The sequence below is a fragment of the Hippocampus bargibanti genome, linkage group LG13 (genome assembly GCF_051943395.1).
Source record: "Hippocampus bargibanti isolate YZ-2025 linkage group LG13, ASM5194339v1, whole genome shotgun sequence".
Classification (NCBI taxonomy): Eukaryota; Metazoa; Chordata; class Actinopteri; order Syngnathiformes; family Syngnathidae; genus Hippocampus; species Hippocampus bargibanti.
In genome coordinates this window covers 8,193,139-8,217,911 of record NC_142746.1, presented here as the reverse complement: position 1 = coordinate 8,217,911, position 24,773 = coordinate 8,193,139, and the positions used below count along the sequence as shown (strand labels likewise).

General features: G+C 41.2%; 2 protein-coding genes across 2 annotated transcripts in view; both read left to right on the top strand.

Annotated features, from left to right (window-relative positions):
- Positions 1-11,561, top strand: part of ccdc88ab (coiled-coil and HOOK domain protein 88ab) — a 56,349-nt gene extending 44,788 nt beyond the window's left edge. The window contains 9 exon segments of the mRNA XM_089012188.1: positions 629-767; positions 769-829; positions 955-1,002; positions 3,440-3,517; positions 4,984-5,220; positions 5,369-5,422; positions 6,685-6,774; positions 7,092-7,357; positions 8,100-11,561. Coding sequence (XP_088868314.1) covers positions 629-767; positions 769-829; positions 955-1,002; positions 3,440-3,517; positions 4,984-5,220; positions 5,369-5,422; positions 6,685-6,774; positions 7,092-7,357; positions 8,100-8,852 — 1,726 coding nt within the window. The 3' untranslated portion in view covers positions 8,853-11,561.
- Positions 11,562-14,045: 2,484 nt separating this feature from the next.
- On the top strand, positions 14,046-23,636 carry pnpt1 (polyribonucleotide nucleotidyltransferase 1). The gene is made up of 28 exons (XM_089012191.1): positions 14,046-14,256; positions 14,602-14,662; positions 14,780-14,854; positions 14,934-15,039; positions 15,261-15,310; positions 15,795-15,858; positions 15,929-15,976; positions 16,092-16,205; positions 17,216-17,402; positions 18,297-18,348; positions 18,449-18,506; positions 18,603-18,699; positions 18,774-18,876; positions 18,940-19,010; positions 19,404-19,440; positions 19,549-19,615; positions 20,285-20,374; positions 20,457-20,510; positions 20,706-20,815; positions 20,905-20,976; positions 21,116-21,179; positions 21,266-21,349; positions 22,321-22,404; positions 22,488-22,594; positions 22,783-22,838; positions 22,944-23,022; positions 23,211-23,258; positions 23,335-23,636. The coding sequence occupies exons 1-28, from the start codon at positions 14,138-14,140 to the stop codon at positions 23,488-23,490; spliced, it is 2,313 nt and encodes a 770-aa protein (XP_088868317.1). The 5' UTR covers positions 14,046-14,137; the 3' UTR covers positions 23,491-23,636.
- Positions 23,637-24,773: the final 1,137 nt, after the last annotated feature.

The following is a 24,773-nucleotide window of genomic DNA, read 5'->3' as shown; positions in this document are numbered from 1 at the left end:
TATTTTTACATTTATTTAAGTTTGAGATCTCTTTTAATGGATTGAATGTCATTACTTCAATATAATTGTAATTAATTTTATATCATATCTTAAAATTAAATTTAAAAATATACAGTATTACAATTTTAATGTTCTTATTTTACATTCTTTTGTGAACCTTTTAAAATAAATTATTCTATTTTAATAAGTCTTATTCCTTGACTTGTGTGTGTGTGTGTGCGTGTGTGTGTGTGTGTGTGTGTGTGTGTGTGTGTGTGTGTGTGTGTGTGTGTGTGTGTGTGTGTGTGTGTGTGTGTGTATATATATATATATATATATGTGTGTGTGTGTGCATGTCTGTCTGTATATATATATATATATATATACGTATATGTGTATAATATATACACACAGTCAAGAAAATATGTATTTGAACACCCTGCCATTTTGCTATTTCTCCCAGGCGCATGTCCACTGTGAGAGAGATAAAATAAAAATCCAGAAATCACAATGCATGACTTTTTTTAACAAAAGAGATGTAAAATGTTCATTTTTGACCAATAACAAATGGTTTGTACTGGAAACAATTGAAAAACCTCAAGTATTTCGGCACTTTAATGTACATCAGCGACGTGTGTCACCATCCCAGGCGCGGCAACTGGATCACGCTTAAAATGAAGAAGTTCAAGAGCAAAAGCCGCGAGCGAATGCGCTCCCTCACGTTGACGCCGTCTCGCTCCGAGTGCGGTGACGGCTTCCTGTCCTTCCCCGTCGACAGCCAGGACAGCTTCTTCGGTTGGGTCCGGGTCCAACTCGCTGGATGATGTGCTCACACACAAGAGGAGCAGCAGTGAGTACAAGCAGACGTGGAGGTTCTCAGATGATTCCCAATATTTCAGCCCTTTCCCCCAAAACCCCCCACCCCCATCCCTCCCGCTGTAATTCCTGAATTTTTAATATTTCTCTGTGCGTAAGGGAGGAGAGGTCAACGGTGCCTTGCTCAAGGGCAGGGCTCCAGCAATGGTATGCTGCGGACGGGGAGGGTGGGCGGGGGTTGCGAGCCAACCCAAACCTCTCTCGGGGCATGTTTTCGTGAGTTCCATTATTTGTGTGTGCCACTCGTTTTACGGCTGAGCTGCGCGCTAGGCCATGAGGTTGACTCAACCAACACTCTGACTATTTTATCGAAAGCTTTCAATTGCCTGTCAGTCAACCAAGCCGATGTGTGCAGTTCATCTGTAAAGTGGATTCAAACCATAATGACATTGGCCTCCGTTATTATTTTTATTATTACCAAACGGGCCAAAGTATTACACACGACATCCCATGAACCAACCAAAAATGTATTCTCAAACTAGAAAACTAGAATGGAATTTAGTTATGGGTAAAAATCCACCAAAGGCAAAATGATTCTGATATAACAAGTCTTTTATCCCGATTCTCACCCAAAAGTAACGGCATCCGTTGGCAGGCATCAAAATCAGTCTTTTGCAACCAAATGTACTACATCATCCCCGTTGGGCATGATACACGAAGTGTTGACAGAATTGAAGAAAAAAACAAGATAAAAAAGATTCAGACTTGAAATCTGGAGGTGACAGCTGCACAACTGTTTGGGGGAGCACATCTCACCAAACTTGTCATATACTGTACTTTGTGTTCAAATGACATTTTTCCCCTAACTCTTAAAAATGGTTAATGTTTAAAAATAAGAGGTGAGATGGAGTTAAACCAATGCTGTTGATTTGGGGAAAATGTGACCTTGATCATATTTGGACATAGCATGTTTATGAAACCAAAATAAGGCCAGCAAAAGACATTTTCTGTATTGTTTTAACTCCCTTTTCTTTTAATCATACATATTTTGTAAACTCTCAACTGGATTAATTAGAATTTAGATACAAATTGTGTATCAAGGCTGTGTTCAAACTTTGTCCGATTAAATTAAAGCAAAATTCTCATCGACTATCAACCGCTCAGCTTCTGAAAAAGTTTGCGTTCATATACAAACAGGATGCCAACGACAAACACATTTGTGCTAACCCGTCCCGTTCATGGATTGCCGTCGTCTGGTTGTGTCATGTTGCCGTGGCAATGCAGTGGATCGTTTGGCGCGGGGGGTGTCCAAACTCAGGCGACATCGCCCCTTTGAGAACCAGATTTTAGCGTGTTGAGATTGTGATGTTTCAATTAGAAGTGAGCCCGTGTGAGAGTTTACTAGTGTGTTAGACACTTGCCACTTTGTATGATGTGTTGTTGTAGTGACAAGTGTTCTTTTTGTCTTTTGATGACGAGAGCACATTTTGTTTGTTTGAAATGTGCAATGTATGAGGTGTGCATGACAAGTGGTCTTCATAAATTTGTCGTGGAGGCAGATGCATGGAGAATACGGATAAAATCCTTTGTGATTCCAAAAAAATAAATGGTAATGTTGAATTACCACTTCTTTTTTGGAGGGTGATACCAGTGTTAATATTCACAGCACATTCTGAGTCATTGAAAATTGCATTTGTGAAAGTTAAACAATTGAATCCACCCCTTGAGTCCTTGCATTTTAAATCAATATATCTCACACGACGACCATTTTGTCATTTGGGGTCAACTGTATTGAATAATTATTAATTTTTCTTAACGTGCAATTTAAAAGCATAATTTGCCTTTTTTGCGATACATTTTTTTCTGACATTTTATACATAAATTAAGCAACATATTTCATCTCTTTTTCACATATTTAATCATATTCAATTTTTTTTTTACTTCTAATTGCGTTTCGCTAAATGCTATTGAATCTATTTTTTAACAAGTTTTTATGTTTTTTTTAAACTCCCCACCCCAAACAAATACAATTCTAGTCATTTGTCAGCTGTTCTTATTGTTATACAGTAAAGTCTCGTTATATCGATATCGGATATATCGATAGTCCCGGTTATATCGATACTATTTCTATGCACGCACTGAGAAAATTACATGCAAACAGGGTCGGATATATCGATAGTCCCGGTTATATCGATATTTTTTCGGACTCCCTTGAATATCGATATAACGAGACTTTACTGTACTTGTAACGTAATTTCCCCATGTCATTTTGAACTTCAATTGTTGATTACAAAATACAAACGGTCATTCATTTTTATGCAAAAACGTTTCATGTATGTCTTTGGCAACTATGCAATTAATGGAGCAAATTCGAACAGACGCTATCCTGCAAAAAGGGATAGTTGCCATGCCGTCGTATAGATCATAATACATAAGTGACTTGCGATGTGGATGTATTAAAAAAAAGACATCCCTATAGTTTTGGGATGTCTTGTTCAGTGTGCAGTGCCTCAGCTCGTTCCCTTTGGCCTCTTGTCACATTAACAACATACCCCCCCCCCCCCTTTTTTTTACCCTCCCTTTGCCTCATTCTGTCACCCCTCTGCTACCCCCCTTGTCTGTTTATGTGACCGCGCTGCGGCAGCTTTAAAAAGGTTGCCTTTCATGAGGAACAGATCCAAGGACAAAGACAAGGCCAAGGCCATCTACCGGCGCTCCATGTGTAAGCCTGCCTGCCGCGCTTGGCCATCATTTTTCCTTCTCATTCTCCTTCCTCCCGCTGCCAGCCAAGACCCTCAATGATCTCATGTGTGTGTATGTCAGTCGAAGGGCACTCTTTAATTTCCCTACGCCAACGCCGTTAACATCAGCGTCTCGTCTTCCTATGTGACCCATCTTTTTTTTTTCATCACTCATGTAGTGGTTCATGTAGCCGAGAAGATATAGTCAGGACTAACCCATGTTGAGTTTTTGTTTTTTATTATAATTTATTTGGGGCTGTTTGATTGAGTGTCACCTGTCAGACTTTGCATTGCTAGAATCGCTGAGCAGCTTTGTGCAATGAAAGGTGCCTTGTGTGGTGGTTCGTGAGGGTCAGGGGTTTGGGGGAGTGGGCGTGACTGTGGCCGTGGGTAGGCGAGTGTCAGAAAGAGTGAGTTTAATAGTGTCCGTTCATCTTTGTGTGTGTCAGTGTTTGTGTCTATGAGAGTGTTCTCGAGTGTGTGTTTGGGTGAGCAAATGTTTTGAATAGGAGTGTATGTGTGTGTCCTTGGGTGCGTGTTTGTCTGAAGGGAGGTATTTTTGTATGTCTCGCTTGACTCGCCAGTGGGACGACTTGAAAAGAGGCCTTGAATTGATTTTGAGCATTTATTTACTTGGTTGATGTATGTGTGAACATTAACACGGCTTTCTGCCTACCATCATGTTGCCTTCAGGTGCAAGAGAAAAGTGCCATCTCAATTGCACGTCACACTCACCTCACAAAACTTTAGGCGCATTGACGAGATCCAATACAAAGAGACGATTTGGAAAAAATAATGATCAGGTTTCATTGAAAATGTCTTTGACATTTTTGGGCCTTTTTTCTAAATTTGTGTATTTTCATACAGGTTTTGATTAGATATGATATGTCATTGCTTCAATTCGAAGTTGCGAGGTCGCACATTTAGTTTAATTCCATATACCGTGAAGCCGCTGTGGGGAAAAAGTCGAAGTGTAAAAAAATGTGAACATAGAAAAAAAATCTCCCACCATCCATTCTCTAGTCTACAGCACTCTTCTCATGAAATTATTTTGCTAATTCCTCTGGATCGTCACCCAAATCGAATTTAGCCACACTATAAAAAAGAATGTATAACATTTTGAGCCTTTAGTTCAATACATAACACATCATTTTCATAATTAATCGAGATGTCATTTTTACCTGATCAAGGCAGAATGTTTTGTTTTGGATCTCATCTGATGACTATACTGTACCTAATGCTTCGTCCGTGGAGTGCTGCTAACGTGTATCTTCTTTTTGCCGTGAAACTAAACGCCTGCATGTGCCATCGCTTGGTTGTGTCGTGCGTTGACATGAGCGGATATCATCATTTTCTTTCCACATAAAACAATTGAAATATAACAAAAGTTTCTCAAAATTTCATGATCTTTGAACAATCCCTTACATCCTGATCTATCCATCTGCAGCCATGAACGACCTTCTCCAGACCATGACGGTGGCCGGCGTTCCTGGCGCCGACTGGGCTGGCAGCACGGAGAACCTGGATGGCAGCGAGGCAGGAGACGTGGGTGGTGGGCGCCGCGAAGGACGTGGCGGACAGCGCATGAAGGAGCTAGCCTTCTCCACCAACGCCATAGACTGCGCCAACCTCACGCTGCCCCCCTCCTCCCACAGGAGGGCTGCCCAAAGCCTTCAGAGCAAAGGTTTGCAACCCTCTTTTTTTTTTTTTTTTTTTTTTTTTTACGGTGCGGGTCAAATTGTTAGCATTAGCATCTGAGACATAAAAATGTTAGCAGGCATATTTTGCATACATGAATGGAAATGCTCCTTTAATTTGATTTTCATCAATAGACGATGCTTCCTGCGAGGATGTCGCCGGCTCCTCGGATGATCCAAAGAGTCACGGTAAGCCCAGTGGGGAATCAGAAGTCATTCAAAACCAGGTCAGGAGGTTCTCCCCAGCTGATAATCCTTTGGCTTGTTTCTCTGATTGAAGCCCGGCGGCAGCCATTTTGATGGCGAGTCCCATCCAGAGCGGGATTGACTGTTGCAGTCTGCAAGACGCTATTCAGGCCACATGTTCATTAAGCGAGATGTACAGAACTTGTTTTATCACTATTTACATGCGTTCTTGAGCTTCTTTTGACACTCTCACCGGGCCTCCTTAATTACGTGATGGTCTTGGGCGCATTAGTGACTGCTTGGCTGATGACTTCCCAGATTGTACGAATAAAGCCCCATCCGAACCTGTAATTAGTCCGCCGAGACATTTCACTGACTGCAATTTCACCCATGAGACAAATCTTTCTTGGCAGAAGAGACCACTAAAGTGGTCGGTCGTCTTTTTTTCCCTCTTTATTATGAAAATATATAGCTACAATGACGTTGTTAATCAAGAATAGAAAAAAAATCTGTGTTGTTACCGCTAAGAGGTCAATGTTAATATGTAGTCACCTCACATAACATGGTTTAAAATTCGCTTAAAATCTGGTAGGTAATGCCACGATGTCGTAGTCAATGAGAACAAAATCACATTTTCTTCCTCTGTAATGCAAAATTTGGCCAACGGTTTAGGTCTCTGTAAATCAAGGGTATCAAACTCATTTTTTTGCCGCGGGGCACTTTGTAGTGACGGTTTCCTCTCGGAGGCCATCTGTACTTAAGGAAGCCGTTAGAATGTTTAATCTCCTCCGCATATTAAATACAGAACGCACAAGTTGATGAAAAACTAGTTTTCAAATCTGAAGTCAAGAATAATGTCTGTTATTGTGGTTTACATTGGACAATTAGAAATTTTTGTTTGGCCTCTCGCAAGCATCATGAAACTTGACATGCTTGATTTGCTTTTGCGGGCCGAATAAATTGATGTGGCGGGCCAGATTTGGCCCGAGGGCCTTGACTTTGACACCATGCCGTAAATAGAGTGACATAAAATATACTTTCTGGCCTGCCTCTTCTTCTTCGCCGCGGGTTGTCTTTGTTGCGCCAGCGGCCATGTTGGCAGCCGGCCACGCTTACTGTCCATCCGCCTGGCAAATGCCATATGCCTCCCCGGCAGGGGGGTGGAAGTCTTGTCAGCGCACAATGCTGACAAGCCTTCACGTTACTTCCTATGTGTGTTACTACATGTCTTCCTTCCCTCTTTGTCCTTTCACCCCTCCCACCAGCCTCCAGACCCTCCAGTCTCCATAGCAACAGGACCATCAGTAGTAATAGTAACAATAACTCCCAGCTCACCTCTCCCCTGGAGGGAAAAGGTATGCTCCTCCCTCGACCCTTCCACCTTATCTCCTCTTCCTTTTCTCGACCTGTTTCATACATGAATCTGCATGGTTGCCCGTCACTCACCGTTCAAGTCCACCCCCTATAGATCCTAAAAGGTTTAAACCATGATCATTTCTTCATCGATATTGATGTGACGGTGTCTCGATCGATGCTAACGTTGTGTGCGTTCACATCACACACAATGAAGTTCACAACCCATTATGACGCAATTCATGACATCATGTGATAAAATAATCTCATATTCCAGCAAAGTCAACATGGATGCGCGTTTGTGGTCCTTCCCGGTCAGGCACGTTCAACGGCAGCACAAGTCGTCCCCACAGCGAGAGCAGTGGCGAGTTCAGCTTGAGTTTGGAACAAGAGGCCTGGTCCAGCAGCGGCAGTAGTCCCGTCCAGCATCCTTCATCGTCCCGCTCGTCCCGCCAGAGCCCCGGACCCACGCGGCACTCCCTGGAACCTGCCGCCACGCCAGGTCACATCAGGAAAACGGCATCCCCGGGCAACGAGGTGCTTTCTCTGCAGCAGTTTCTGGATGAGGGAATCGACCCTGCCGAGGTGAGCTCTTAAAGATGGTGCCGTAAACCTATGATGATGTAGTTTTATATAGTTCATACAGAGTTGTGCTTTTGTCATAAAATTTATAATCCACAGAGCCTTCAGAAATCTGCAAAACGACAAGTAGAAACCCCCCCCAAGAAAAAAATTCAAGTCTCATCATATGTTCAAATCTGCTTGAAATGAGTGTCGCAACCATTGTCACAGAAATCAATCAATTTCAAATGCACACCTTTTCATCAGAATACACAAAACTATTGATATGAGAAAAAAAACATTTGTCTTCTTCTATTCGGACAGTGCTTCTCGGTGTGGGTCATTCGCGCCCTCTAGTGGTAAGATAAAGAATCACAGAATCAATGTTTTAAATTTAAAACGTTGCATTATCTTAGAGTGGGTCCAAATGTTGTTTGTTTTCAAGCAGGACAGTTACATTACAGTTTTTTGTTTAATTTCTACATGCAACGCATTGTAATTTAATAATTACTGAGGTATGATTTTATTTAATGTTGTTCTACAATACGGAGTCACTATGAGCGAATTCTAACGGAGTTTGAGGTCCAAGTTCGAGCCCTGGAATTTCCCCAAAATGGTTGCTTCAAATGAAAATAGATGATTTGTTGATCAATAACAAGCATGAAATGTTGAGACTGTTTTGTGCATGATGATAAACGTTTACACCAAATTTTGAATTTGGGCTTGCGGCATGACCAAACTGCACTGTTTCCTGTCTCTCATTTAGTCGGGCAGTCAGGAAAACCTGACGGTGGAATCCCCCCGCCTCACCGTTTCTTCCGAACGCACGCAAAAGGAACGCCCCGCCACCAAGGGGCGCGGCATCCTGCGCTCCTCCAGCGGCAAAGCGGCGCCGGTCACCGCCGACCGACCGCCGCGCTCCACTGGCCAGCCGGGGAGACCCAGCCTGCGCAAGACTGAGAGCACACGCGTGAGGGGCTCGGTCCGGCCCGCCCTGTCGGCCCAGGCCAGGGCCACGTCGGTGTCAGAGCGACTGGACCAGGCGTCGGCATCCACGTTACCCCGCGCCAGTAGTGTTATCTCCACGGCCGAGGGCAGCTCGCGCCGCACCAGTATCCACGACATGCTGTCCAAGGACAACCGGGAGCCCGTGTCCGTGGACGGGGTTCGAACCCCGCCCGAACCCAGTGAGTACCCCTCCAAGGGACCCTCTTGTAGCGCTCCCTTGCCAAAATCCCTCAGTTTACCGTGCCCGAGCTCGGATGAAGCCGAGCTCCCCACCCTCGAGTCTTTCCTGGGTCCCTCCTTCACCGCCGAGTCGGTCTTCATGGACTCCATCTTTAGCGAGTCGGCGGGCAAAAACCTCCCCTTCCTCTCCCTCAACCCAACCCTCGTCAGCGACATCAGTGGACCCCCTGTGGTGCCTTACCAGCCGAGCCGAGAGGAAGGTTCGCCGCGGTCAGGGGCCGAGAATTTGGATGGGGAGGAGAACCTGTGGTTCGAGTATGGGTGTGTGTGATGGAGGGAGAGGTTCTGGCCCGCCGATATCTATTTTTTTTGGGAATGTGTGTGTGTGTGGGGTAGGCATGTTTTCCTCTTATGGTGCTACCCATGGTGTCGTTTTGGGGCTTTTTTTCCAATCTGTTTTTTTTGTATCTGTGTTGTTGGTGCTTTCTTTTTTTCTTTTTTCTTTTTTTTTTTTTTTTTTTTGTACACCGTCCACCTCTGATTTCCCCTGAAATCACTTGACTATGAACTGGATGCCCAAGTTCATAGCCTGCACCCACCAGTGAATATGACACTCTGATTGTGTTATCCTAAAATTCAATTCAAAAAAGCAAATGAATGTTGCATTCATATTCATAGTACAGTGGTACCTTGACTTATGATTGCCACATTTTAGAAACTTTGCAAAAACTGTTCTTTTGGTCGAATGACATGAAGAAGAAAAAAACACAGACATGAAAGCACAATCATCTATGTTGGAGGCCTACCAAAGGCACCAATCGCCTCTTTTTTGAATGGTACAAATACTCACAACACACAAATACAAAACAAGAGCACTCGCGGGGAGCTGCGACTCGCCGCCGCTCAATCCCAGACACACACACATAAATTTACCAGCTAACCCAATTACATTTTATGACAACACCTACGAGACCGACCCCCCTTGCAGGCATTCACATAACACACCAACACCACAGTATGGACAATAATTAATTTATGAAATTTGTTTTATTGCTATTTATTTTTTTATACACAGTGTATAACTATACTCAAGTCAAGGGACAAATACAAAAAGTCAAGGGCCCACTGTATTGACATTCCACCTGCTGTTTTTGTCTGCATGTTTCACTTGGCTGGAATCAAAATGGTGGTTTTATTTTGACGATTTTTTTGTACATGTACACTGCCCTTTCCTATGTTCCTTTGTGTTATTTCCTCTGGAAAGCAGGCTTCTTTGATCGGACTCGCTTCGTGTTGTCCAATGGACAAAAAAAATGCTAATGGAGAGGACGGGGTGAAGTTAGTAGTTTCATAGTTTCCCCGGGTCCCCCAAAGCGGCCATGGTGTCAGTGTGACCTGTGCCATGTGTCGTTATCTATAATCAAATGACAGAACGCGTACAACACATTTAAATCAGCGTTTTTAATTTTTTTTTAATCAGGTCACACGGTTTCCTCGGGGGAAGTGGGTTGCTTCTTTCGGATGGACACGTGTCACAACCGTTTTTACAAAAATAAATGATGATGACATAGATAGTTTTATGATAAACGATGAGCATTCGAGGAAGGCTCAGTTTCCCCATCCTTGCATTAATTACCAAAGGGTGGACAGTTTCACAAATGGGTCGGGGTCAATGTGACCCGCCACATACGTATTCATCAAAAATACTTTGACTTTTTCTTTTATTGTATTTTATGAAGTTTTCTGCCACCACCTGGCCCTCATATCTGACATTGCACTGTCTACGAAAAAGTATAAAAATGAGGCAAGCATAATAACTAGCAGTGCCAAGTTGGCGCTCATGTACATATTAACTTATAAACGCATATGAGCAGTGTTGGTTGTGCGACTTGCTTCATGCTTATTTATTCCCTCATGTACTCACTGGCTTGTTTTGTGTAAGATTTTTAAAGTGTGCGCGCTTCTTCTGTGTGTGCGTGCATGTGTGTGTAACGACGTTGCTTTATTCCACAGATGTGGAGTGCAGAAAGTCAAAAAGCAGAAGTGGCGAGTGCTAAGCGCCACATGTGGTGAGTGAGCGCAGGCGGGATGGGGAAAGGGATGGTTGGGGCGCTTGTTGCCATGGGAACCTCACACTTGTTGTAATTGTCATCCATGCGAATCACCACCACTCCTCCTCTGACCCCAAAATAATCAAATGCAGGTTTTTTTTTTTCTTTTGCCTGTCGCTTCCCTGCCTCCTCCTTGTTGCAATGGCAACGCATCTAGTTCCCGGCTGGCTTCTGCTTCCTGCTTTTTGCGCTTTTGTCATCAACTTCTTGCCTTTTCCACTTCCTGTGTGTCTCTCCAGCACAGGGATTCCCAAAGCTACTTCTTCCTTTTCCATTAAATTGTGAATCCAATTGAAACAATTAGTGAGTAATAACTGGAATATATTGATTTTTAAAATTGTATTGGACACATTATAGGAAATAGAAATAAATTATTGGGAGACACTTCTGGCTCATTAAACATGCATTGGTCAAATTGACCCTGGAATCAAGCATGAATATTAAAAGTAAAATCAAGAAAATGTTTTGTTAAAAAAAATCAAACTGAAAAAGCGTCACCAACTTTTTTTTGCGATTGAGTTTTTTCTAGAGCACTGATAAATGCTCGCATGAAATTTTTTTTTGCATTTTCAAAAAAAAAAACACTTCCACAATGTTTCTTACAAAGGTAGCTTTTTTTCCAGATTCAAAAATGGCACCTTTATGAACAATTGAACATTTTTAAACCTTAAATCCAAAATATACATTAACACATTTTGTCGGAATAAAATTTCGTTGAATTACACTTTTCAAAAACTAAACAGGTCAATTTGACCCAGGAAACACACAAATGACAACTGGCAAGAAACATATCTCAGTCAAATTTACCACAAAACAACAAAAATAAAACACTTAGTTTATCTGAACCAGAAAAACGACTGGAAACATGCTTGCGTCAAATTGACCCAGGTGTTAAAAAATACTATTATACTATACTATACTATACTATATACTATACTATACTATAAAAAACTATTTTTTAACTTACTTCCACCCAATTTGTTTTGTTTGGCCCTTTTCTGGAATGTCCCCAGTCTCCATATATCCTCCCATGATGATTCTAATCTGCTCTCTTCATCTTTCCACTCTTCTTTTTCTCTTTCGTGGCTTGCCGGGGACTCACAAGGTGGTTTTGGAGGTCCAAAGCCTGGTAGGCAAGACGGCGTGTATACCATGTGGAAAACGATTGTAAACTCCCCGCCATTTTGTTTTGTTCCCCCCCAACCCAACAGTCGAGAAAATTGCTTCCTTCTGTTTTGTTTTTCTTCCTTGAATCAAGGACACGGATGAAGATGTATCAATTTTTTCCTCCATTCTTTTCTACCCTTTTGTTTTTCTTTTTCTTTTTTCTCCCTCCACGTGACCTCTGCTGTGATGTGCGCTACTCTTTGTAAAGATAACAATTTAAGTGCCAAATCACAGTCCCCCTATCTCCCCCAAAAATACCTGGGTGATTCCTTTTAGATCTTCTGTGAACTTGAATCAAAGAATGACTGCATGTACACGTGTGTTTCATACATTTGGCATTGTGGACCTCAGAAACGTGCACGACGGCGCAAACAGCGGACCAAAAGCAACGCTTCCTGTTCTATTGGCATTTTGGGAGACAAGCCATGAATGTGTGATGTGAAAGTTTGCACACCCCTGTTCAAAGACAGTTTTTTTGTGATTCATATTGAAAAGATGCCAATCAATCATTTATAATTGTTCCCCCTTAGTGTTACCTGCAACTGAAAAATGTGGTTGCGGAAGTGCGCACACCGTCTTATCACTGCGTTACGGCATTGTTCCAAATTAACATTCAAACTCGTGATAAATGGGAGTCAGCACACATCAGCCGCCATTTAAAGTGCCTCTGAGGAACCCCAAATAAACTTTGGATGTTCTATGTGGCTCTTTCTGGCATTTTGTGGTCAGTTCCTACAGCACAAGTGATTATTTTTTGTGATCTATCTTAAGTATAAAAATAAGCATGTTTTTGAACAAGGCTGTGTAAAAAAAAATCTGGACTGTGTGAGGGATGCTTCGACAATAATGTAACATCTTAGCTATCACACAATTAATTCCATTTTTTTTACCTTACCAAAAGCACACACACATACACCACATGCACGCACATTCTCTGAACGAGGGGCACTCTTGTTGTTATGGCAATGACTTTTCCCTCAGTTTCCATTTCTACACAAACCCATTTGTTGTAATTAAAATTCACCAATTAAGAGAAATATTTGTATGTGTTTTTTCTTTTCATTTTTGAATATACATTACTACATGGTATGTGTAAAAGTAAATTTATCACTGTAGGCTTTTAAGTTATTTTATCATTTCTGTGCATTTTTATAAAAAATATTTATTTTTCCCAAGTGTTTTTGAATTTGACCATTTTTAATCGGCCTCCAATAAGTGGACTTTACGTAACTTGTTTTGAGAATCAGTGATGTTTAGCCCTCTATTGTTCCACACTTTAATTTTACATATTTTATTTAACCATTTTATAATATGGATCGAAAGCATACTTATGGTTTAGATTTTCTCTGAATATAAATGCACCAGTCTATTTTCAAATGGTGATAAATATTACGAGTTAACTAATTTCAAATGTCTAAATTTAAGATCTTTCCATCACGTCAAACATAATGCCATACTGTAGAAGTATGTGCTTGTTACTCTATTCGAAATCCTGTAATTAACTTGAGTGTGCAGATGTGTAAATCTATTTCAGGGTGTAGAGAGATTGTCTTTAATATTCGTCTGTTTCTATGGCAACGGCAGCATCCCCGCTGCTTTCACCATCTGGCTAACTCCAGTATACTTCAGTGGTAAAGTATACAAGAGACGAAATACTTCATCTGGTAGCATGCACAATATTATTAGATCCAGGCGTGAGTGGAAATTAAGTCTGACGCCATGTTATGTGAAGATAACACGAAAAAAATATATACCGGTACGTATAGGTTTTATTGTGGTAATTTTTAAAATGTGCACGACACCGTAATACGTGTTTTATTTTTTCCTTCATTCAGTTCAATTTATTTGAAGTGGTACAAACCAACATCAACAAAAAAAAACGTAAATGATTTTGTTTAAAAATTTAAACTGGAAGTAGTATGACGTTGCAATGTTTTGCTTGCGGAATAATATTGTCCGTACATAGCGGCTAATTTAGTCGCTGTCACAGTTGGCGCTTTTACTTCACAGGCTATAACAAAGACGATATATTAATGCAACATCTTTTAAATATATTTTAATGTTGGTGTTTGGTTGTCGCATCGAAGGAAAATTCGAAGTATTTTATAAATTAAATTATTTTAATTGTTTTGCCGTTTCCTGAGCCGCTGTTGCAAGCCGGATATTTTTCCTGTCGCACGTTAAACCACGATATCCAATCAGAAACCAACATATTGACATACTTCCGCACATGTGACCTACTGTCATGGAAGCCCCCGTGCGCACATCTGCGGCGTAAAATCTGTCGCCTTTTCCATTCTGTCCTACTTTATATTTCCTGTTTCATTAAAATTGAGCCATGAGGCGTCTACTACAGCTTGGACGTTCCTTTTCTCGCTGCCGCGCGCGTCTGTGCCACCAGAGCGTGTACAAAAGTCACGCCAATGTACGAAGTGTGGGAGTGGACCTCGGAGACAAGTGAGTTGATTGCAGCCGAGTTTCGATTTTTGCGGAAGTCCTCAAAAGATGGAGCATGATAAAACCATGAATTAAGATCGTTTCGTGATTGCGATGAAGGGCCACTCGGAAAAGAATGGCAGACATGGGACTACGAGGTTCAGTTGTTAAAACGATCCCAAAAGTCGCTGCTTGAACACTAATTAGTTTTCTAAAAGAAAACAGAAAAATATATGACGAGCCTTGTAAGATTAGAAAGGGAAATATTTAGTCCCGCCAATATATCGGCACGACATTTCTTCGAAAAAAAGGCTTGAATCCTTTCAGGTTTTTGTAAGTAAGTTTTTATATGCTTGTAACTGGCAGAAAATTGGAGATTTCCTCTGGGAGGTTGGCCAAGTTTGCTGATGGCTCTGCTGTAGTCCAGGTAGAACCACAACTTATCTGTTAAAAAGCAAAGCTGCGGTGTTGTTGGATGCACACAGTCATTGCTTGTGATGTGCACATTTTATTTTGTTTAACATTTCTAACTGTCTTTCCGAAGCTGGGTGACACCTCTGTGATGGTGACGGCTGTGAGCAAAACCAAACCATCTCCCTCTCAGTTCATGCCGCTGGTGGTATGTCATTTAAGCACAAGGTCAATATGTTCTGCTATTCTGGTGAGTAAAATCTGCTCTTTGATTGATTGGTTGGCAGGTAGACTACAGACAGAAAGCGGCCGCCGCCGGCAGGATCCCGACTAACTATTTGAGGCGAGAGATGGGCACCACCGACCATGAGATTCTCACCAGCAGACTAATAGGTAACCTTAAAAACACAACCAATATTATGGTACTGCGCTTATACATGGGACCCAACTTCCTTTTCCTCCTGAAAAACGGTTTAGTAATCTGTTAATGACATTTTAATTCATATCAATTGGGAAAGATGATTTGGGATAAGAATGTTTGTGTTCCAAGCTTTGTTGATGGAATGAAGGAAATCTGTCAATCAAATCACCATTGTATATTTTTTTTTTTACAGACAGGTCCATTCGACCTCTTTTCCCAAGCGGGTACTTTTATGACACTCAGGTTGGTTCTACTTATTTTCAACTTGTAGCATCCAATATATTTTTTTAGCTCATTCACTGCCATTCGTGAATTTATTTGGCAATTGAAAATATGAGGTGTAGCACCATTCCCGAATTTGTTTGGCTTTTGGTTTTTATTGGCACGATAAAGTGCTGGTTAGGGCTCTGGCAATGTTTTTTCCCTTCCACAACGGGGCAGTATTTGCCTTTTGTATAGACGCCTCCACTTGCACCTCATATTACTCCAGAACCAAATAAGATAGAAATTAACTTTTTTTCCTGATAAAAGAAGAGAGTCCAAGTTTTTTTTACGCTGCATTATGCTTATATAGTCCTAAAACTCAATATTCTGTGGGTCCTGGGATTTGAGTGAAAATGACAAAAACCTTGGCACTGGAGTGGACACGTTTTCGCACATTAATCCCGTTAATCCAGTTCTCTCTTTAATATTTAGGCATTAACACGATGCTGGTGTATTTTTATAGATTCTATGTAACCTGCTGGCTGTGGATGGCGTCAATGATCCGGACGTGCTGGCTATTAACGCAGGTGAGAAATAAATATTTTATCACAAAAATGACAGTTGATGGTCACCGTTTTGCTGTCTTTTCTGTTCAAGCCTCAGCTGCTCTCGCTCTCTCGGACATCCCTTGGAACGGACCCATAGGTGAGCGACGTGCACTTTACACATATTTGAACATTTTGGAACAGTGAGGGAATTTTTTGTCACTCCAGCAATGACGGAATTTATACAGATGCCAGTTTGTACGTATTGACTGCAGGTGCTGTGCGTATGGGAATGGTGGAGGGCGAGCTACTGGTCAACCCCACCAGAGCGCAGATGGCAACTAGCACGCTCAACATGATCGTGGCAGGAGCCCCCAGCAGTCAAGTGGGTCAGTCAAGCATTACGAATAACATTTAAAGGACAACCGACACCATTTTTTTGTTTCCTAACTGACATCAGAAAAACGTTTTATAGCATCTAAAATACCCAAAACACACAGGTTGAAATTTTTAGTCAAATGCAAAACACCAATAAAAATGACTTAAAGTGTCCCAAAATTACTTCAAAATGACCTCAGAAATGGCAAGTTTCAAAAGGTCCCGCCCCCTTATTCGTGACGTTATGCCAGGACGTCTTGCCTTGCTTGAGAATCAAAACAATGGCTTCAGATTCGGAGAAGATGCTTTCTTATAAACTCATCCAGTTATGAATATGATTCAAATAGTTCTGAAGAAGAAAGCATAAATGTTTGCAATCGATTAAAGAAGTCCTTCTGTCTCATTTTGAGGCATCTGGACTCCAATGTAGCGCCAGAAAATGCACAAGATGGCGGCCAAGCTCTGTTGGAAATGGGCTGATTTGTCTGCTGGGAATTTGTGTCAACTAGTATCAAATAGTAGTCTTGATGCAACACACAACGATTCACCATCACGTTATTTATGTTTTTTCTTTCTACTTTCGCCATCAACACGAAGTTTTCAGACCAAACAAATTACCAAAAATGTATTGTGTGTCGCTTTCTCGGTCACGTGACGTGACGTCAGGCATCGTCCTCAACTCGAAAACAAGACTTCCTGAATATTCAGCTCGAGTCTTAAAACGTAAAATATAGCTATATGCCGTGGAATCTTTGTAAAATACGCTCAGTAGAAGTCATTTGAAATGATTTTACAAATTATGGACACAACTTGTCCGTAGCCGTCGGTTGTCCATTAAGTACCCAAGCAAAACTTCTCCACTACAGTGTGGCACTCCACTGTTACATTAGCTTTTATCCACTCATTCCTGTTGTTTACAAGTGAGGTCGAGTGGCAAAAATGTGGGAAAATACCAGCTTTTTTTATTATGTTGATGATGATGATGATAACGTTATGTCCGGATGCCATTTCTGATGGGCAGTGATGATCGAGGCGTCTGCAGAGAACGTTCTGCAGCAGGATTTCTGTCACGCCGTCAAGGTGGCCGTCAAGTATGCGCAGCAGATCATCCTGGCCATCCAGCAACTGGCGCGGGAGCTTCAAGTCACCAAGCGCACGCCACCCAAAATGTTCTTGGCACCCGCGGAAATGGTGGCGCACGTGCAACAGTAAGGACGCACACTCACCGCTCTCATATTGATGTGTCATGTGGTGGCCATGGAAACAACTTGTGGTTCTATCATGATGGATATAGAACAAGGGTGTCAAACTCATTTGTTGCCGCGGGCCGCATTGTAGTTCTGGTTTCCTCTCGGGGGCCGTTATGAATTTGAGGAAGACATTAGAATGTTTCATTCCTTTCACATATTACATATAGAGCGCACAAAAAAATTATGAATAACGAGTTTTAAATTTTTAAGTAACAAATAATGACTGTTAGTGTGGCTTACATGAGACGATTTGAAATTTTGGTTCTCACTTTAGCAAGCATCATGGCACTTGATATTCTAGATTTGCATTCGCGGGCCGAATAAAATGATGTGACCGGACAGATTTTACCCCCGGGTCTTGACTTTGACACCTGCGCTCTAGAAGGTCACGTCGGCTCTGTTCAAAAATAAAAATAGATGAAACAGAGGGGTCTTGGGTAGTGAATTTAATGTACAGTAGATGTAAAACAATGAATTCTTTTGACATACACTTTATATTCTTTAAAAATACATGACTAATGTCATGATGCCAAAAGAAATATGATATGAATAATTTAATTAGTGAATGAATAGAAATCATATCTAGTTGTACTAACTTCATCCTGTCTACTTGGTATCTCATTCTTTTCTCAATACTATAGAAATCATATCTGTTCAAGTTGTACAATGACTTAAAATCATCAGATTAAATTTATATTTGTTTAATTTGATTTTTTTCTTTTGAAAATGATTCATAATGTCATAGCTTTGATGTATCTTTTATTCATATGCAAATGTGGTGTTGTTTCTCATATGGGGTAACAACAATGTAGCATATTTTTATGCATCTTGTATTGTTTGATGTCCATGCAGATACGCCACCGATAAAATCTACGCTGTTTTCACCGATTACGCGCATGATAAGGTAAGCGCCAAATTTGCCAGGGATGCTCCATTTCAACCCGTCCTGCCTATTTGTTTTATTTATGTGCTTATTTATTTTTTCAACAATGCTTTGATTCCAGATTTCAAGAGACGACACCCTCAACAAGATTCGTCTGGAAACCGAAGAGCACCTCAAAGGTAAACGTCACTCTTTGTCCTGGACTTTCTTTGTCACGATTAAAGAATAAAAATTGTAATTCACTTGTTTTTATTTATATATTTTTTTTTATTCAGAGAAATTTCCTCATGCCGAACCTTTCGAAGTCATCGAGTCCTTCAACACTGTGAGCAGGGACATTTTTCGGAATTTAGTCCTCAATGAATACAAAAGGTGCGCATTTACAATGGATTATATTTTATGATCTACATATGTTAAAGATTTATGATTAAATTATGCGCGCTTAGGTGTGACGGCAGGGATTTAACGGCTGTGAGAGACATCTCCTGCGAGGTGGACCTCTTTAAACCCCTTCATGGCTCTGCATTGTTCCAGAGAGGGCAAACACAGGTGTGCAGTCTAGAAGATTGTTGTATTGCAAAAAAAAAGTCCATAAAAAAATATTTTCTTTAGGTGCTCTGTAGCGTCACGTTTGATTCACTGGAATCCAGCATCAAAGCAGACATCATCACCACAGCTTTAAGGTGAGAAGACAATTACGGAGATCCCTTGTGATCGCTTAAAACAGAGACTCCTTCACCTCCTGTCGTTTCCAGTTGACAAACAGAATCCATCCACAGCAGGGATTGAGAAAAATAGACCAAAACGTTCGGTCAGACCATATGAAGTCACCCCTACTAGCTTCATGCTAACATATAATATGAAAAGCCTCAGACCAGCTACCGCAAATTAGCATACGGTAGAATTCTCTATAATTCTAAACCATGAAACAATTGCTGTTGTCACACATAAAAACTAAGACAAAATGATCACTTATTGAAGCGTTTAGTTGGGGACCTTCTTTGCCTTTTCTTCTAATATATTGCATTTCCTCATATTAAATTATGACACTGGATTATTTTTTTTTTTGTCCGCAGTGGCATCAAGGACAAAAATTTCATGCTACATTATGAGGTGAATGTTTTGTTTAATAAAAAATAGAGCAAGTTTTTATTTTTTGTTTGTTTGTTTGTTTGTTTTTGGGTAATGCAGTTGAGTCATCAACACTGGTTTTCGTTTCAGTTCCCACCCTACGCCACCAACGAGATCGGCAAGATGGGCGGTCTCAACAGGAGAGAGCTCGGACACGGTGAGTTTATAATACAATACAATAGATATAGATTTATATCGAGCTTTAACAACAGCTGAAATTTTAACAAAGCGCTTAACATGGACAACTATCATATACAGGAAATATAGTAATACCTCGTTTATCGTGGTTAAAGCGGACTGGGATGATGTAGTGAACATATTTAATAGGCCAAATTTAGTGGAACACAGTACAGGACATGCATAAAGAAGCAAAGTAAATGTTTGTAGAACAGGACAAAACTTTAATGCAATCAAGTAAACAGTTTGCATGAATTCCTCAAGCTTTTCCCTTTTTTTCTTATGTTTTATTTTTTGAATGTGCCCGTGCACTTTTGGGTTGTGGTGATTGGCAAACGGCACCCCATATTGGTTGCTGGTCAATTACAGGCAGCGTTGATTACGGATCTCATTTGTTTTAACAAAATACAACAAATAAATAGATAAATAAATAGATACATGAATGAATTAATGAATGAATACATAAATAGACATGAATCTAAATTTAAATATTTTTAAATAATGAAATATAAATATATAAATAAATCTACAAATATAAATACATATCAAAATATAAATAAATATCAATATATAAATACAAAAAAAATTATATATATATATATATATAAATAAGAAAATACATGTTTGGATGGTGTGTTTGTTTTGCTAGGGGCCCTGGCTGAGAAAGCGCTGCGGCCTGTCATCCCCAAAGACTTCCCTTTCACCATCAGGGTCACGGCCGAGGTGTTGGAGTCAAACGGTGAGAAGGGAATGAGCAAAGACGGGTGGAGAAGGGGGCAAAATGATTGGCTGGCTGACTGTTTTTTGTTTTTGCTCATCAGGGTCTTCATCTATGGCGTCGGCATGTGGGGGCAGCCTGGCGCTTATGGATGCAGGTAGTCAACGCAGGCCTTCTTTGTTTTTGTTTTATTTAAGACATTAATGAAGCATCTTTGAGTATGATTAGAAAAGGCTCAGATATAATCCCATTAAATAATGATGCCATAGTAAATGAAAAGATGTCGACATTCGGTAGCTAGATTTATCATTCCGCTTCTGACTAGCGTTCTAAAGTTTATTTGTTGTCTCAGGGGTTCCAATCTCGGCGGCTGTGGCCGGCGTGGCCGTGGGCCTCATCTCCAAATCCAACCCCGACAAGCCCTCAGAGATCCAAGACTACAGATTGCTCACTGACATTCTTGTAAGGTGCCATTTGTCCAAGCCAAACTGGTCGAGTGATGGCGAGTGAGCGTGACTCCGTGCCATCTGTAAAAATGTGTTGATGTGCAGGGAATTGAGGATTACCTCGGAGACATGGACTTCAAATTGGCAGGGACAAATAAAGGCATCACTGCGTTACAGGTATAAGCAGATTACTTGAACATGGTGGAACTGCATATTAAGAAAATATCAAATCCATTTTTGGGCTACATATTATTCGTGGATAACAAATTATTTCTCCAAAGAAAACCTCCTTTATTTATTTTTGTTGACCTTCCAGGCAGATGTGAAGATTCCCGGTCTGCCGCTTAAATTGGTCATGGAGGCCATCCAGCAGGCCACAGGTACCACCGTCATATCAATGTGCGAGAAACTGCCTCAATGACATTTTATTTTCTTCTCATTTGATGTGACAAAAATGACTTTTTAGTCGCCAAGCGTGAGATCTTAGGCATCATGAACAACACTCTGGCAAAACCCAGGACGAGCAGAAAGGAGAACGGGCCGGTTGTGGGTAAGTTTGGGATCAAATTTAATTTGTTGGAGGAATAATGAACTCATCAGCTGCCATTCTCGAATTTATTCAGGAGTTGAAAAGCATGACGTGGAGCGCAGCTCGCGATTTTGTTCTTTTTTTTTTTTTTTTCTTGCGGATGTGCCGATAAAGCGCTGCTCTGAAATCTGGCAATGTTTTTTCTCTTCCACAAGGGGGCAGCATTTGACTTTTGTCCATGTTAGCGCTTTGTTACAGCTTCAGCTGTTGTTAAAGCGCTATATACATCAATTTGTATTGTATTGTATTTTGGGCAGTTCCAGACCCGGTCTGGCCACCCTGTGTGGAGTTTGCATGTTCTCCCCGGGCCCATGTGGGTTTTCTCCGGGTTCTGCGGTTTCCTCCCACATTCCAAAAACATGCATGGCAGGCAGATTGAACACTCCAAATTGTCCCAAGGTGTGAGTGTGACTGTTGTATGTCTTTGTGTGCCTTGTGATTGGCTGGCAACAAATTCAGGGTGTCCCCCGCCTAGTGCCCGAAGACGGCTGGGATCGGCTCCAGCACCACCCACACCCCTAATTAAGCGGTACGGAAAATGGATGGATGGATGTGTCTTGGACAGCCGCCCTCATTTCAAGTTCATATAACTCCAGACCCATATAATTTAGGAATTAACTCTTTTTTTTCTGATGAAAGAAGAGAGTCTAAGGTTTCTTACGCTGAATTGAATGGTCATGTAGTCCTAAAACTCAATAATCTGTCGGTCCTGCAATTTGAGTGAAAATGACAAAAACCCTGGCACTGGAGCGGACATACTTTCATCGTCTGGCTGTGGATGAGTCAAGTATCCACAACAACCGTGAAAAAAAATGGGATTGAAACTCACTCTGAGTTTTGATTAGAGGGCTATCAATAAATTGAGATAAATAAAAGGAAGAATGACTGAAAAACGAAGATCATGGTTAATGTTGTTTTTTTTTGTCCCTCAGAGAACGTGCGCGTGCCCGTGTCCAGACGGGCTCGCTTCGTGGGGCCGGGCGGATACAACCTTCGCCGGTTACAAGCTCAGACGGGTAACGCTAGGCAGTTTTTTTCGCCGTTTTGATGGGAAGTTGATGCGGAAATTCCAGGAAATTGCGTTCGGTGTCTCTTACAGGCGTGACAATCAGTCAGATGGACGAGGAGACCTTCTCTGTGTTTGCTCCCACACCAGGAGCGTTGAATGAGGCGCAGGAATTCATCAGTGAAGTCTGCAAGGATGATGTGAGTGACTTTTTGTTTTGTATTGATTGTTGAATTTGTATGCAATTCGAAATGCGCCATCAAAAGTATTTTATGACATCACAGTTATTGTATTTTTTTACTTTGCAGCTCTAATAACAGCACAAATTACTGTTTAATGCGGATCGAATAACGTTTCCTAAGTATGTTTATTGTCCTTTATTTTGCAGCAAGAGCAGCAGCTGGAGTTTGGCGCCATTTACACTGCCACCATCACTGAAATAAGGTCAGCATGGAAAATATAGGGACTTTGTGCTTGTTTTGTTTTAAATTGAGAACAAAACTTCTTCTTTCTTTTAAAACTATACTTGTTTTTTTTTTTATGACGCAGAGATATTGGCGTCATGGTGAAGCTCTATCCCAACATGAGCGCCGTCCTGTTGCACAACTCCCAGTTGGACCACAAACGAGTGCGTGTGTGCATGTGTCCCTTAGTTGTGTATGTTCGAGAGAGAGCGAGACAGAGAGAGAGAGAGGCTGCAAAAGAATATAAGAGGATGATTGTGTGTGAGAGAGAGGGCAAAGTGCGTGTGGAAAAAAAAGCATGTGAGAGTCAAGCTACGATTAAGATATTTCTCCTGTTGTTCCTCCGTATTAGATCAAACATCCAAGTGCTTTGGGGTTAGAAGTGGGCCAGCAGATTCAGGTTTGTGTTCCCCCAGGCTAATTTTCACAACATGGTTGTTGCAATTCAACAAAAATGGAACCTCTTCTTCCGCCAGGTGAAGTATTTCGGACGGGACCCCACGGACGGCAGGATGCGCCTCTCGCGCAAAGTGCTTCAGTCGCCAGCCGCAACCGTGGTCAAGACATTGAGCGAGAAGCAGAGCATCTCCATGGCGACCGCCGCAAACAACACAGGCAATGTTGAACATTGAACAAGGCGAAAAACTCCCCAACGGTCCAAACACTATCGCTGGTCTTGACCCTTGGATGCACCACCGTGGAAAGTTGGACACGTGTTCACTTTGCTGTGGCAAAGAAGGAACGTGATTTAAATAAAAAACAATAGTGTAAAATATCACTTCTTTATTGTAAAATGTCTCAATCGCAATACAGTATATGTGAGGCCGAACTTTGTAAATAATGTTTTAGAATAGCTCTGTACGGTGAGTGTGTCATACAGTAATTATGAGGGTAACTCAAGATTTTAAATATGAATGGCATCGCAAAAAGTGAACCATAATCTCCGAATTTACTGTCACATTAAACAGAAAAAAATTAACCAATCTGTATTTAATACAACCGCATATTTCTGCATCAGCAAAGTTCACTTATGTTAATGTTAACAAACAATGCAAATGCCGTTGATGTTCAATGATTAGATTTGGTATTTGCAATTTTGGAAGCCACTGGAACTGGAATTTTGGAACCCGTGGCCTCCATAAATGTAAAATGTCATTTCAGTTACTATTTGGACAAAACATTTTTCATGAAGGGTGGTTAGCATGCAGAGATTGGAAGTTCAAGACCCGATCCGGCCTCCCTGTGTGTGGTCACTGGTTTGTATGTTCTCCCCAGGCCCATGTGGATTTTCTCTGGGTCCTCCGGTTTCCTCCCGCATTCCAAAAACATGCATGGCATGTTTGAACTCTAAATTGTAACCGAGGTGAGAGTGACTGATTGTTTGTCTCTGTGCCCTGCGATTGGCTGGCAACCAATTCAGGGTGCCTCGTGCCCGAAGACGGTTGGGATAGGCTCCAGCACTCCAAGACCCTAATGAGGAATACGTGATACGGATAATCGTGGATGGGTGGATTTTTCATGAATACAGTATATGAATAAGTAATAACTCCTGAAGGTTTTACATTTTTTTAGTTATCTTATTTTTCATTAACTATGCTAACATTGTTTACATTGTAATGATGTGGTTTCGCTGTTTGTATAAAATGGAACACGTATTACAGAATCTAGTGCATTTTTCCTCGTGGAAAAAAATATTTTGTGTTTTTAAAGGCCCTCCCTTTAAAAACACAAAATATTAAATACTTTGATGGCATTTCGATACATTTCAATAATCAAAAGAAATGACAAATTCGTTGCCTTAAATTTTGTTAATCTTCTCTGCCACTTTATTGGTTAAGGTATGTAGCGTTGATGGACTTTGTTCCTCCAGCACCCTCTAGCAGTTGTGTTACTCACTTCGACCGAAAAAAACCTC

What these genes read in the sequence shown, in the direction of transcription:
- pnpt1 (XM_089012191.1), top strand. Translation starts at nt 14,138, where the DNA reads ATGAGGCGTCTACTACAGCTTGGACGTTCCTTTTCTCGCTGCCGCGCG. An exon ending in CAGGAGAGAGCTCGGACACG is followed by an intron (nt 19,616 to 20,284) that starts GTGAGTTTATAA and finishes TTGTTTTGCTAG; the next exon opens with GGGCCCTGGCTGAGAAAGCG. An exon ending in AAGTGGGCCAGCAGATTCAG is followed by an intron (nt 23,259 to 23,334) that starts GTTTGTGTTCCC and finishes TTCTTCCGCCAG; the next exon opens with GTGAAGTATTTCGGACGGGA.